The following is a 12,812-nucleotide window of genomic DNA, read 5'->3' as shown; positions in this document are numbered from 1 at the left end:
AAGCACAATAACCACATTTGTTCCCCTGAAGGTTATGTGTATTAATCAGGTAACAATATTGAAAAGATAAGATCATAGAATGGTTTAGGTTGGAAGGGACCTCACGGGTCACCCAGTTCCAACCCGTTGCTACAGGCAGAGACTAGACCAGGTTGCTCAAGGCCTCATCCAACCTGGCCTTCAACACCTCCACATTCTGTGATTCTGTGATCCACAACCTCCCTGGAGGTGTTGAAGGCCAGGTTAGATGAGGTTAGATTCTGTGATCCACAACCTCCCTGGGCAACCTGTGCCAGTGTCTCACCACCCTCACTAGAAAGAACCCTTTCCTAACATCTAGTTTGAATCTCCTCTCTGCCAGTTTAAACCCATTACCCCTTGTCCTGGCATTACAAGACCTTGCCTTCCTGTAGATTCCCTTCAGATATTGGAAGGCCACTCCAAGGTCTCTTCAAAGTCTTCTCCAGGCTGAAGAGCCCTAACTCTTGTAGCCTGTCCTCACAGCAGAGCTGCTGCAGCCATCTGAGCATCCTTGTGGCCCTAGGACGATTTTCCTAGGTTAACTTCCTCTACCACTGCATGTTGTCAAGCAAGGAGGTCAACATCATGAGGTTCCCCATTTGAGACACTGCCTGCAGTGCTGCAGAGAGCAGGCCATTCTTACTGTACCACATCAAGGAGTACATAAGCACTTACTTGTAAACTGTGGCTCTCCCAGACTGTCTGCTTGGGATGAAGGAAGAAACTGACGTGCTTCATCAGATGCTCTCTCCTCTTTGATTTCCATGATCAGCCTTTGGAGCTGCTGAATTTTATTCCACAGACCTCCTGAGTGTGCCTCTGCCAGTGCCACAGCCCAAGATTGGCAGCCTGGCTTCAAGGTAATGCAGCTTCAAGGTAAGGATCTGCTTCTCCGCTCCCGAACTCTGCACTCAGGAAACACCAACACAGAGTTTAGGAACTTAGCTTCAAAAAGAATACCATGGAAATACTCACATCACACACTATTAAACCCACCACACACACACACATTTCTTTTCGTGGTCACAGAGCTCTCTCATACTCAGCACAGCACCAAGTCTCTCAAGCATAATGCTGAGCTAGGAAGTAGAATCCAAGAGAAATGGAAAATCATTTTAGGTTGTTGGGGGTTTTTTTGGCACAGATTCTGCAGCCTAGCAGGTAGAATATCCAAGCTGCTACCATCAACAAGAGTTATAGAATCAACCAGGTTGGAAGAGACCTCCAAGCTCAGCCAGCCCAACCTAGCACCCAGGCCTAGCCAATCAACCAGACCATGGCACTAAGTGCCCCAGCCAGGCTTTGCTTCAACACCTCCAGGGACAGCAACTCCACCACCACCCTGGGCAGCCCATTCCAATGCCAATCACTCTCTCTGCCAACAACTTCCTCCTAACATCCAGCCTAGACAGCCCCTGGCACAACTTGAGGCTGTGTCCCCTTGTTTTCTGTTGCTGCTTGCCTGGCAGAAGAGCCCAACCCTCACCTGGCTACAGCCTCCCTTCAGGTAGTTGTAGAGAGCAATGAGCTCTGCCCTGAGCCTCCTCTTCTCCAGGCTAAACAAAGAACTTGATTTAGGAATGGCAGCAGACATGGCTCTGCCAGACAGTGGCATTCTGCAGAATGAACATGTCTGTCATTTCTTCTATTAGAGCTCTTCTTTATGCTCAGCCTCTCATTCATCCTTGCCAGAATACTGCTCACCAACACATGCAGATAATTTAGCATGACGTAGCTCCTCTGGGAAGGCTCAACAGGTTGTATGTGAGAGCTTCTGACCTCATTAGTATCTGCAAGTCATTTGCTACTCTGCCTGAAGCCTCATTGTTTCATGGTAACATCTCCTAAGAAGAAAGGAAAGAAACTGTAGGGGGGGAGGAAGCTGAATCTCTGAAGGAATCCAGGTAAGTAGCAAGGGTCACTCATTTGGCAAAGAACAGCACAAGAAGGGGAAAAAAAAACCCACACCTTATAGGCATTTAAAATTCTTGGCATTGATGGCTTCAGAGAGTCACAAATTTGATGTGACATTTAGTGTGACACTCGCTGAGAAGAATAAACTAGGGAAGAAAGAAAAATCAATGCTCCTTTAAAAGAAGTTACCAACTCATTTAGAAACATAAAACTCTCTAAACCTGCGCTGTAGTATTAATGAGGACTGAAGTATTTGGTTGGACATCAAAATCATTTTGACCTAAATAAGCCCTAGATCATATTACTGGGTGAGAGAGACCACTTCAGTGTTTTCATTCTTCACAAATTGAGGCAACAGCTAAGATTTTTCACTACAAAGTGAACTTGAATTCCCTTTTACTACCTTATGTATCTAACCTTGGGCTCTAACCCATGGTGTTATTCTAAACCCATCTGCACTTCATAAACCGAGCATCTGCCACTTACAATTAGCTTTGGGTTTATTGTTACAGGGAGAACAAAAGATGCAAACCTCCAATTGGGAAAGCCTCCTAAAACTGTGCTGCCACAAATCCTTCTAGAGGTGGGACATGTTTTCTGTCTGGGGGTGGACCTAAAGAAAGCTAAATGTGTGGCTGCAGCTGCTGCTAAGAATGCTGGATAAGATTTCACATTCCAGTTGGACTATAAAATTCAAGAGGAAAGACTGGAAAGAGCAAAAAAATGAGGGAATGTCTCTGTGGCTTCGCAGACAACGTAACAAGAGCTCAAACTCTTGTTCTGAGCCCTGGCTCAGCCAGAAAACAAGGTGGTGTGTTCACCAGGCAACAGTTCTCAGAAGATGAGGGAGCTGCAGAGGTTGATCAGACCCTTCTTTACACACCAGACAGGCACTTGAGTGACCAAACCTGAACATGTTAACCAAACTCAAACTGCTAGAGGGTAGCAAAGCCTTGTAGAGGGACTTTGCCAGGCTGAATGGGTGGGCAGAGAGCAATGGGATGAAACTGAACAAGGCCAAGGGCAGGGTCACTTTGGTCACAACAACCCCGAGCAGCACTACAGGCTGGGGACAGAGTGGCTGAGAGCAGCCAGGCAGAGAGGGCCCTGGGGGTGCTGGGAGAGAGTAGCTGAACATGTGGCAGCAGTGTGCCCAGGTGGCCAGCAGAGCCAATGGCATCCTGGGCTGGCTCAGGAAGAGTGTAGACAGCAGGACAAGAGAGGTTATTCTGCCCCTGTACTCAGCACTGCTCAGGCCATACCTTGAGTACTGTATGACACCAGTAAGCATTGAGAGCTGCTCCAGTGCTGACTGGGACTGAATTTTAGCCCAACCACTATTTTAACTCAAAAGGCATCTTCCTCAGACTGTGCTCACTGTGTGGAGTCCATCTCCATGGGTGGTGAGACCTCACTACTGCATCACTACATGCTGCAAGCACACATCCAAAGCTACCTATTGCCTACATCAGTGAGAGAAATACAAAGCTCTGGCCAGGCTGTAGGTGCTCTGCTTTGCCTCTAATGAGATGGCAGGAAAGCAATTAATACAATTATGAACACCACTGCAAAGTTTCACAAGCTAAAACTCAGGGATGATTTTAATTAGGCCTCCTTAGAGTCTGATTACTTGTTCTTGCTTTGTGTTTGTTGCTCCCATTCTAAGTTGTGGCTCTCTGCTTCAGGCTGGATTCTCTATTTTTACTCTTGCCTTTCAGAAACTGAAAATCCCTCCAAGAACATAGGTCTGATTAAAACGTAGATGATAATCCTAGCTGAAGATGAGGCAGCAGTGCTCAGGTGGGCAGCAGAGCCAATGGCATCCTGACCTGGATGAGGAAGAGTGTGGCCAGCAGGACAAGGGAGGTTCTTCTGCCCCTGTGCTCAGCACTGCTCAGGCCACCCCTTGAGTGCTGTGTCCAGTTCTGGGTCCCTCAATTCAAGGGAGATGTTGAGGAAGGTGTCCACCAGAGAAGGGCAACGAAGCTGGTGAGGGGCCTGGAGCACAGCCCTGTGAGGAGAGGCTGAAGGAGCTGGGGGTGTGCAGCCTGCAGCAGAGGAGGCTCAGGGCAGACCTCATTGCTATCTACAGCTACATGAAGGGAGGCTGTAGCCAGGTGGGGTTGAGCTCTTCTGCCAGGCAAGCAGCAGCAGAAGAAGGGGACAGAGTCTGAAGTTGTGGCAGGGCAGGTCTAGGCTGGATGTTAGGAGGAAGTTGTTGTCAGAGAGAGTGATTGGCATTGGAATGGGCTGCCCAGGGAGGTGGTGGAGTTGCTGTGCCTGGAGATGTTGAAGCAAAGTCTGGCTGGGGCACTTAGTGCCATGGTCTGGTTGCTTGGCCAGGGCTGGGTGCTAGGTCGGACTGGAGAAGCTTGGAGGTCTCTTCCAACCTGATTCTATGACCATTACCATTTGCCAATAATCAGACACGTAGAAGTTCTTGGTGTATTTTGGTAGTTCCAAAGTGGAAAAAGAGAAATAAAACAAAATAACAGCAGTCATTCTACTAACAAAAATAAATCTTCACAGGCCTGAAAGACATCTGCTTATACTATTCAACTGTTTTAGGCACAAACAATTTGAATACAATCAGGTTGGATACTGAAGACACCTCAGCTAAGGAAGGACTGTCAGACAAACCAGTGTCCAGCCAAACACAAACCTCTCAAGGTATTGTCTTCCTTTTGCTTCTTGTTTTTAAATGTAACTAGACACAGTGACCTTGTCTGGAAATACTCTACCACTAGCTAGATTAAAAACATCTGCTTTGGGAGGAAATAAACATTTTGCAGTTGAAATCATGCTATTTATATTTCCCTCTTAGCTGTGGAAGTCAGCCTGGCAAGCACAAAAGGCAAACTGAATCACCCTTAATGCGCACGGGAGCAGGGATGGAGAGTGCAATGCAGTTGGAGTGAGCATAATTCACTGCATTCTGATCTAACAGGTGCCAGTTTTGAGATCTGGAAATTCATTCTAAACTAGCATTTCAAAACACTAGAGTCTGCTATATTTAGATCTCTGGAGTACCTGACAGCTAAGCTACATTCTGAAAGGCAGATGGAAATACCTGGGAAATATTCATCCAGCAGAAAGTCTGCTTCTGCAGGTGCAACAGTTGGTAAGTTCAGTACTTCTCAGCCTGTTTTGATGCAGGTCTTGCTTGAAGAATTGTAGAATCAACCAGGTTGGAAGAGACCTCAAACTCATCCAGTCCAATCTATTCCCCAGCCCTAGCCAATCAACCAGACCATGGCACTAAGTGCCCCAGCCAGTCTCCTCTTGAACGCCTCCAGGGACGACAACTCCACCACCTCCCTGGGCAGCCCATTCCAATGCCAATCACTCTCTCTCAGAAGAAATTCCTCTTAACCTCCAGCCTAGACCTCCTCTGGCACAACTTCGAATGAAATCAGAATCATCATAGAATTAACAGGGTTGGAAGAGACATCCAAGATCATCCAGTACAACCTATCACCCAAGCCCAACTTGAGACTGTGTCGCCTCATTCTGTTGCTGGTTGCCTGGCAGAAGAGACCAACCCCACCTGGCAATAACCTCCCCTCAAGTTCTTGTAGACAGCAATGAGGTCTGTCCTGAGCCTCCTCTTCTCCAGGCTAAACACCCAATTGGAACAGAAAAAAACATTTTTTTCTCCTCAGGGCACAGTGCTGCTGTGGTATGGAAACCACACAGAATTTCTTACATTGGAAAAGACCTTCCAGATCATTGAGTCCAATCATTGGGTTCACACTGACAAGGCCTTGACTAAACCAAACCAAAAAGACTTCAAATCCTCACTGCTGCTGTCAAAATTGAAACTTAGATGGGACAAGGGGAAAAGTATTTGCCACAACAGGAGGTTGAAATATGGCACTGAACTGATAGGCACATCGTGCTTCAACAGGAGAGCTCTCACTCAAAGCCTTCTTGCTTGTCCTTGATGGCAACCCTGAACATCTCCTCCAGGAGGGAGCTGGTGGAGTTGTTGTCCCTGGAGGTGTTGAAAAAAAACCTGGCTGGAGCACTTAGTGCCATGGTCTGGTTGATTGGCTAGGGCTGGGTGCTAGGTTGGACTGGATGAGCTTGGAGGTCACTTCCAGCCTGGCTGATTCTATGAGTAAGAAGCTGAAATGCAGTTTTCTGTTCAATTATGAATTGCCTCTGTGTGGAATCAGTAGTTGTTATGACTGGATGAGCTTGGAGGCCTCTTCTAACCTGGCTGATTCTATGACTTAGGAACATACAACATTAAGGAAGTGTTCTATCTACTTGGCAACCTGCAATAGTAGAGGATTAATTTTCACCTTGGTGTTGGATGTGCCCATAGGGGTTTGGAGTTGAGTGGCATAAGCTCAGGGATGACACGGTCACATTGAGCACAGTGCTTTCCTTCACAAAACATGCAAATCCAAAGCAAAATTTATAGTTGTACCTTTATCTCTTCTTGAGCTGAAGCTCTGCACAGCTACAAACCCCAGCAGAGAGCCTTTGACGGCTTGCATAAACAGTAAGGGGAAGGTGCTGAGATCAGAGGCTGGGATGTCAACATCACCTAGGGTTACCTGGCAGTGCTTGTTCCCACTGTAAATCTGCACAGATCCATTTGAAATCACTATCTAAACCAACACTTTACAAAGCTTTCTCCTCAGCTTTTCCTAAGAGATCTCATTTGTTTCCTGGAATCTAGAGGAGTGCTTAGAAGCAGGAGCACCACTACTACACCACTTAGATTAGTACAAGGACAAATCTAAGCATGTCAGACATGCTCTTCACATTTGCCATTAAACACTGGTCTGCAACAAGCAACCAGCTACCAAAATAGCTTGTGTTTAATGCAGTTTTGAACTACCCAACTGAAAAGATTCTGTGCTTCTATGTTGAGGCTGACTGCTCTCTTTTTCTAAAGGATCACTCTTTTTTTACCTCCTATGCAAATATTCAAAGTGAGAGAGTTCAGCAAGGTCAAAGGTTGTCTCTCTCTTCACACACACTAGCAAAAAGTAATTCTCATTTGCTACCTCAGCAGTGGAAAATGGTTGAGAATATCAACAAGCCCCTGCCACTCAAAAACATAAAGCCCCACCACAGCTAAGCACCATATGCTGTAACAAAAGTAGAATGGAAGCTTTGATACCTAAATTATATCCACAGGATAGTTCTAATACAGACATCAGAGGCTTTTAATTCACAAAGCTATCTGAGTCCTATGCACTGATGCATTTCATGTTGAAATGAGCAGTGATGAAATCATCCCATGGTTACTCATGATGCTGTGTTAACCTTCCTTCGAAAGCTACATTTGCAATGAAAGATACAGCATTTAATTAAAACCTTTATCTTCAGCCTTGGTTGGGTTGGTCTTTTAAATTATTATTATTATTTTGCAATGCTGGAATAAACTGAAGTTACCATTACAAATCTCCACTGAAGTCACCACAGAAGCTTACAGAGAGCCTGAGGTGTTTGAAATTAATGTAGTGAGATAACCCAGATTGACTACTGCAGTACAATGTTTGGCTTCTTTAATTACCTGCAGGCTTTCATACATAGGATCATAGAACCATAAAATCAGATAATCATAATCAGGTTGGAAGAGAGCTCCAAGCTCATCCAGTCCAACCTAGCACCCAGCCCTAGACAGTCAACCAGACCATGGCACTAAGTGCCCCAGCCAGGCTTGGCTTCAACACCTTCAGGCACAGCAACTCCACCACCTCCCTGGGCAGCCCATTCCAATGCCAATCACTCTCTCTGACAACAATTTCCCCCTAACAGCCAGCCTAGACCTGCCCTGGCACAGCTTCACACTGTGTCTCCTTCTGTTGCTGCTTGCCTGGCAGAAGAGCCCAACCCCACCTGGCTACAGCCTCCCTTCAGGTAGTTGTGGACAGCAATGAGCTCTGCCCTGAGCCTCCTCTTCTGCAGGCTGCACACCCCCAGCTCCCTCAGCCTCTCTTCACAGGGCTGTGCTCCAGGCCCCTCACCAGCTTTGTTGCCCTCCTGTGGACACCTTCCAGCACTGCAACATCTCTCTTGAATTGAGCAGCCCAGAACTGGACACAGCACTCAAGATGTGACCTGAGCAGTGCTAAGCACAGGGGCAGAATAACCTCCCTTGTCCTGCTGGCCACACTCTTCCTGGGCCAGCCCAGGATGCCACATGGCTTCTCCTCTTTCATGAAATAAATGCCACACCCATGCTAGAAGCAAGGCACACAACACATATATTTATTGCAATACCACAATGGCATCTCAAGATCACTCAACAGAAACACTGCAGTATGCAGAGCAATACCTGCTCAACTGGGATGTCTTCAGGAGCTGTAAGGAAAGGTCTGCTTGGATGCCTGAAGGACCTCCTCCTCACCACCTGCTGCTCTCACTTGGGAGCTTGCAGGGCTGATTCTGACACTTTTTCCCACTGCTGGACAATGTTTTACCCTTTCTGAAATACACCTTTCCTGAGGTGCCGCATCTGGGCTGAGCTGTGCCCTGCGTTTGGTGAGCTGCCCTCTCCCCTCTGCCAGGTTAAATCCATTACCACTTGTCCTGCCATGACAAGACCTTGTCAGTAGTCCCTCCCCAGCCTTCCTGTAGCCCCCTTCAGATACTGGAAAGTCACTTCCAAGGTCTCCTCAAAGCCTTCTCTTCTCCAGGCTGCAGAGCCCCAACTCTTGTAGCCTGTCCTCACAGCAGAGCTGCTGCAGCCCTCTGAGCATCTTTGTGGACTTTGCTGGACTCCTTCCAACAGTTCCATGTCCTTCTTGGGGGCTCCAGAACTGCACATGAGGACCCAAGCAACCAGCAACATGCACAGTAACAGTTCATGTAACAAGTCCTTCAGTTCTCTTTCATGGTCCACTTAGAAACCTTCTGACCTAGGTGGCTTTGGGAGCACAATACTTGAAACACTGGCAGGAATGCTTCAGCCTGGAGAAGACTTCAAGTACACCTTATAGTAGCCTTTCAGTATCTGAAGGAGGCCTACAGGAAGGCTGTAGAGGGACTATGAGAAGGTCTTGTAATGACAGGATGAGGAGGAATGGGTTTAAACTAGCAGAGGGGAGGTTTAAACTAGATGTGAGGAAAGGGTTCTTTGCAGTGAGGGTGGTGAGGTGTTGGAACAGGTTACCCAGGGAGGTGTTCAGGACCAGGTTAGATGAGGCCTTGAGTGACCTGTTCTAGTGGGAGGTGTCCCTGCCTATGGAGGGGGGTTGGAACTGGCTGAGCTTTGAGGTCCCTTCCGACCTAAACCATTCTATGATTACCTTCTGCAATTGCCTGATCTCTTCTCTACACCCCTTATGGTTCAGCTCCCACACCACCCCAAGTCTATGATCAGCTCCACAATTTCACTACATGTTGCTTGAAAATGTGCTTATTTCCCCCTCCATTTTACTCCAGCATCCTTTGCTGTGGTCTCTCTTAGATATCCCAGTTAGTCTCCATTTCTCGCTCTTCCTCATGTCTCCTGAGATTCAGCCCCTCACTCAAAGATGGCAACAGCCAAAAGCTCACTCCAAACTCCATCCTCATGTTTCCAAATTTAGCTTCCAGATGATTTTCTTCATCTTGCAACCTACAAGATGAAGGAAATGTCCCTTCACAGCCACACCAGAAGTTAAATCTCTCAGATTAACTCTGCCTCCTTCCTTGGAGCTTCTGCTGTGTTCTGGCACAGCAATCTGCCATCTGCTCCATAAAGAGTTTGACATTGTGAGCAGGTACATCCTCCTCTCCTGCTTCTACCTGCATTTTTTCAAGTCCCAGTTACATATTTTAGAGCTATTTTTTGCCTCTTAATGGCCAGTGGATATATTCCTGTGACAATACAGCCAGTTTTTCATGATTGAAGCCCCCACTGACATGACCTCTCTTCTTAGTTAGTGAGTATTGCTTTCCTCCCTCATTTTGTCTTCTGAGTTTTGTTCTCTCCTACAGTACCTGGGTTATTATTTCACTTCTTATGGTATTTTATCCTCTCCCAGTACACAGTAGATCATCTTAATTTGTCCTCAGTTTTGTTCTAATACCCTATTATAGTCTGGCCTTCCTATTTTCTTTCCCCCATCCAGCAAAACATCAGTCAGGCTGTTGTCCTTGTTCTCCAGCACAGGAAAACTGCCAAGTTTGAAATGCATTTCTCCTCTACCTGTCTGTCTCCTCTTCTATCTTCCATTGCATTCTTTCAGTCACACCCCAGGCATTCATCATCATTTGTTGGCTCTCCATGCCTGGAGTTTTCTGTACTGTTTCTTCTTTTTCTCCTTGAATATGTTTTTAGAGGCTGGTCACAAAGCCACCCTTGTCTCTAACCACACTACTGACCTTCAGAAACTCAGCTTTGAAAAGTCTGTCTCTTGACTAGCAACTTCTGTTCCTCACTGTTCAAGTGTATTTCTCCCTCCACACATATTCACAAGTCTCCTCCACAGGCAGCCTGAGTGCTCAGTATTCATCGTTGTCTGCATCTTCAGCTTTTGGACTTAAAATGTGTGAGTCTCACTGCCACAGAACCTACCCTGTTTGCAAGCTTCAAAGTTAGCTGACAGAATTCTGCCAGCAATTACAACTGTACTCTTGCTTCAGTTCAGTTAGGCAGCAGCAGCAGCATTATGCTCAAGCATTGTAAAAAGCACCAAAAGAGAAGTGACACAACTGCATTCATACTCAAACTGTCACACTGCCACCTCATAAAGCTGATGACTTCAATCAATTCAACTCAACAGAAGACTCTGTTTAAGAGTCAGTGGTAATCATTCATCTGTTAGTCAGGCAAAAGGATGCTTCCAGGCCCAGACAGAAGCCCTTTTCAGTACAGCGCCTCATCATCAGGCACAAGACATGAGACTTCATTCCACTCTTAATGATGCAGGATTGCAGCTACTCCCCAAAATACCACACAGAAAAGGGTGATGTGGGTAGGTGAGTTGGAGTGGCACCAATCCTACCACCATGATACCTTCTGAGATGGCAACCAACCAGCTGTGCTATCTAAGCAACTCAGGAGCTCTACTGGGTGGGGGATAGGGTGAGTATAGTCTGCCCATTCAATGATCAATAGAAGCTCCTTGGGATTGTCATGTCTTAGCACTGTAGTTTCTCCCTATGGCTGAAGCAGGTGAGCCACAGGTATTGTGTCTAGACCTTTCTCATGATGGTTTTAATGTTGAAGCTATACTGAGAGTATTGAAACTGTACCCAGAGGGGGGTATCCATGTGTGAGAGCATTTCCTGGTCCCAAAGAACTCACTGGAACACCATTCCAACCTCAAACTTCTATTTACTGTCAGAGGAAGATGATGACACATGACTTCAACTTGATTTTTACAAGAAGTACAACTATAACTTTTAGGATTTTCTTCTTAAGCATAAACTCAGAGACAAGCAACATTAAAGCATCCAACAGACAACAGGGCATATTTTAGTTAAGTTTCAGCAAAGTTTCTGTGCTTAGGTAGGTTTTTTTGTTGCAAATTGTTGTTGACAAAAAAAGAAAAGATTTACACTGAACATATTGAGCTGTGTCTTACTTACTGAGAACTATTGAAACATCTGCTTTACTCCTGAACTCCACAACCCAGCATCGTTCCAGGATTACCACTTTGGAGGCTTCAGAACTCTGTAAGACATAAAGATGACAAAACATTAGCATTTGGAACCTGACTGAGAAGTCCTTCTGCTTGGCTGTTCACAGCCAATGCAACATGTGGATATAAAGACAACAACACACAATAATCACCAGGCAGATGGATACAGGCATTCTTTAATTACCTATCTGAGCCATCCCACTTCAGCTTAATGAGCTATTATGGGAATAAACAGTTAGAAGAGATCATGCAGGAAACTAAAAGAAAAGAAACTTGGTGGTTAGGTGTTTTCATATTGTATGTATTTAGAAGTTGAGGTGTCACTTGATTCCTAGGCAATGCAGGGAAGCCCAGCTCACTCCAACTTCCAACTAATAAAGCTGAACCAAATGTTGGAGTCTACTCAGAGGTTAGGCTACTTTCCAGTCAGCAAAACCACACACAGTCTCGCAGCAGGCATTTCTCTGCAATGCTTATTTCAAAGGGATTTCATAGAACCAGTCAGAGTTGGAAGGGACCACAAGGATCAGCCAGTTCCAACCCCCCTGCCATGGCCAGGGACACCCTACCCTAGATCAGGCTGGCCAGAGCCCCATCCAGCCTGGCCTTAAACACCTCCAGCCATGGGGCCTCAACCACCTCCCTGGGCAGCCCATTCCAGGCTCTCACCACTCTCATGCTCAACAACTTCCTCCTCGCATCCAGCCTGAACCTACTCACCTCCAGCTTCGCTCCAGAAATTTCTAGATGGTCACTTGAAACTTTGAATGCTATCTCTAGCTATGCAATTCAAATCACATGAAGAGACACAGACTCTTCCTCAAAGTACCAAGTCACTGCCCCCCACTGTCAGAGGGAAATCAGACTTAGGGCAAAGGCCAGTAGTTGCCAGGTTACCAGAGATAAGAGCAGGGTCTGTGAGCTCTTAAGTGACAAGTCTAAGGAAAACAGAGCCTGCAAGTACCATCCCTGTAATCAGAGGCCAGAATGTGGTGTTGGCTAAACAGCATGTGGAGCCAGCACTGACCTTGAAAGGCTCCGCAGGGGACAACCATCTGCAGAGGGAGCCGAGGATAATGAAGGCTCCCCTCACTAAGGGGCAACAATGCACATGGGCTGTAGAGAAAGTTGTAACAAGTTGTGAACTAAGAGAGGAGCTTGGTTCTCCTTAGTTCAGCCTTCTGGGATGTATTGGCCACACATCACAGAGTTCTGAACACCTCTAAACTGAGAACATAGGTGGCTGAGCTGTGAGCAGCACCAGGCTCACCAGCCTAACAGGTG

The 12,812-nt window shown here is 46.4% G+C and overlaps 1 protein-coding gene across 8 annotated transcripts in view; it reads right to left on the bottom strand.

Annotated features, from left to right (window-relative positions):
• INPP4B (inositol polyphosphate-4-phosphatase type II B) overlaps positions 1-12,812 on the bottom strand; it is a 311,591-nt gene that overhangs the window by 195,424 nt on the left and 103,355 nt on the right. For all 8 annotated transcript variants that reach the window (XM_064149509.1, XM_064149507.1, XM_064149508.1 and 5 more), the window contains 2 exons: positions 11,476-11,560; positions 697-926 (listed from right to left, as the gene is read on the bottom strand). In XM_064149509.1, coding sequence (XP_064005579.1) covers positions 697-787 — 91 coding nt within the window. In that variant the 5' untranslated portion in view covers positions 788-926; positions 11,476-11,560. The remainder of the gene's footprint in view (positions 1-696; positions 927-11,475; positions 11,561-12,812) is intronic.

The sequence above is a fragment of the Pogoniulus pusillus genome, chromosome 10 (assembly GCF_015220805.1).
Source record: "Pogoniulus pusillus isolate bPogPus1 chromosome 10, bPogPus1.pri, whole genome shotgun sequence".
Classification (NCBI taxonomy): Eukaryota; Metazoa; Chordata; class Aves; order Piciformes; family Lybiidae; genus Pogoniulus; species Pogoniulus pusillus.
This window is presented reverse-complemented; position numbering and strand designations above follow the sequence as displayed.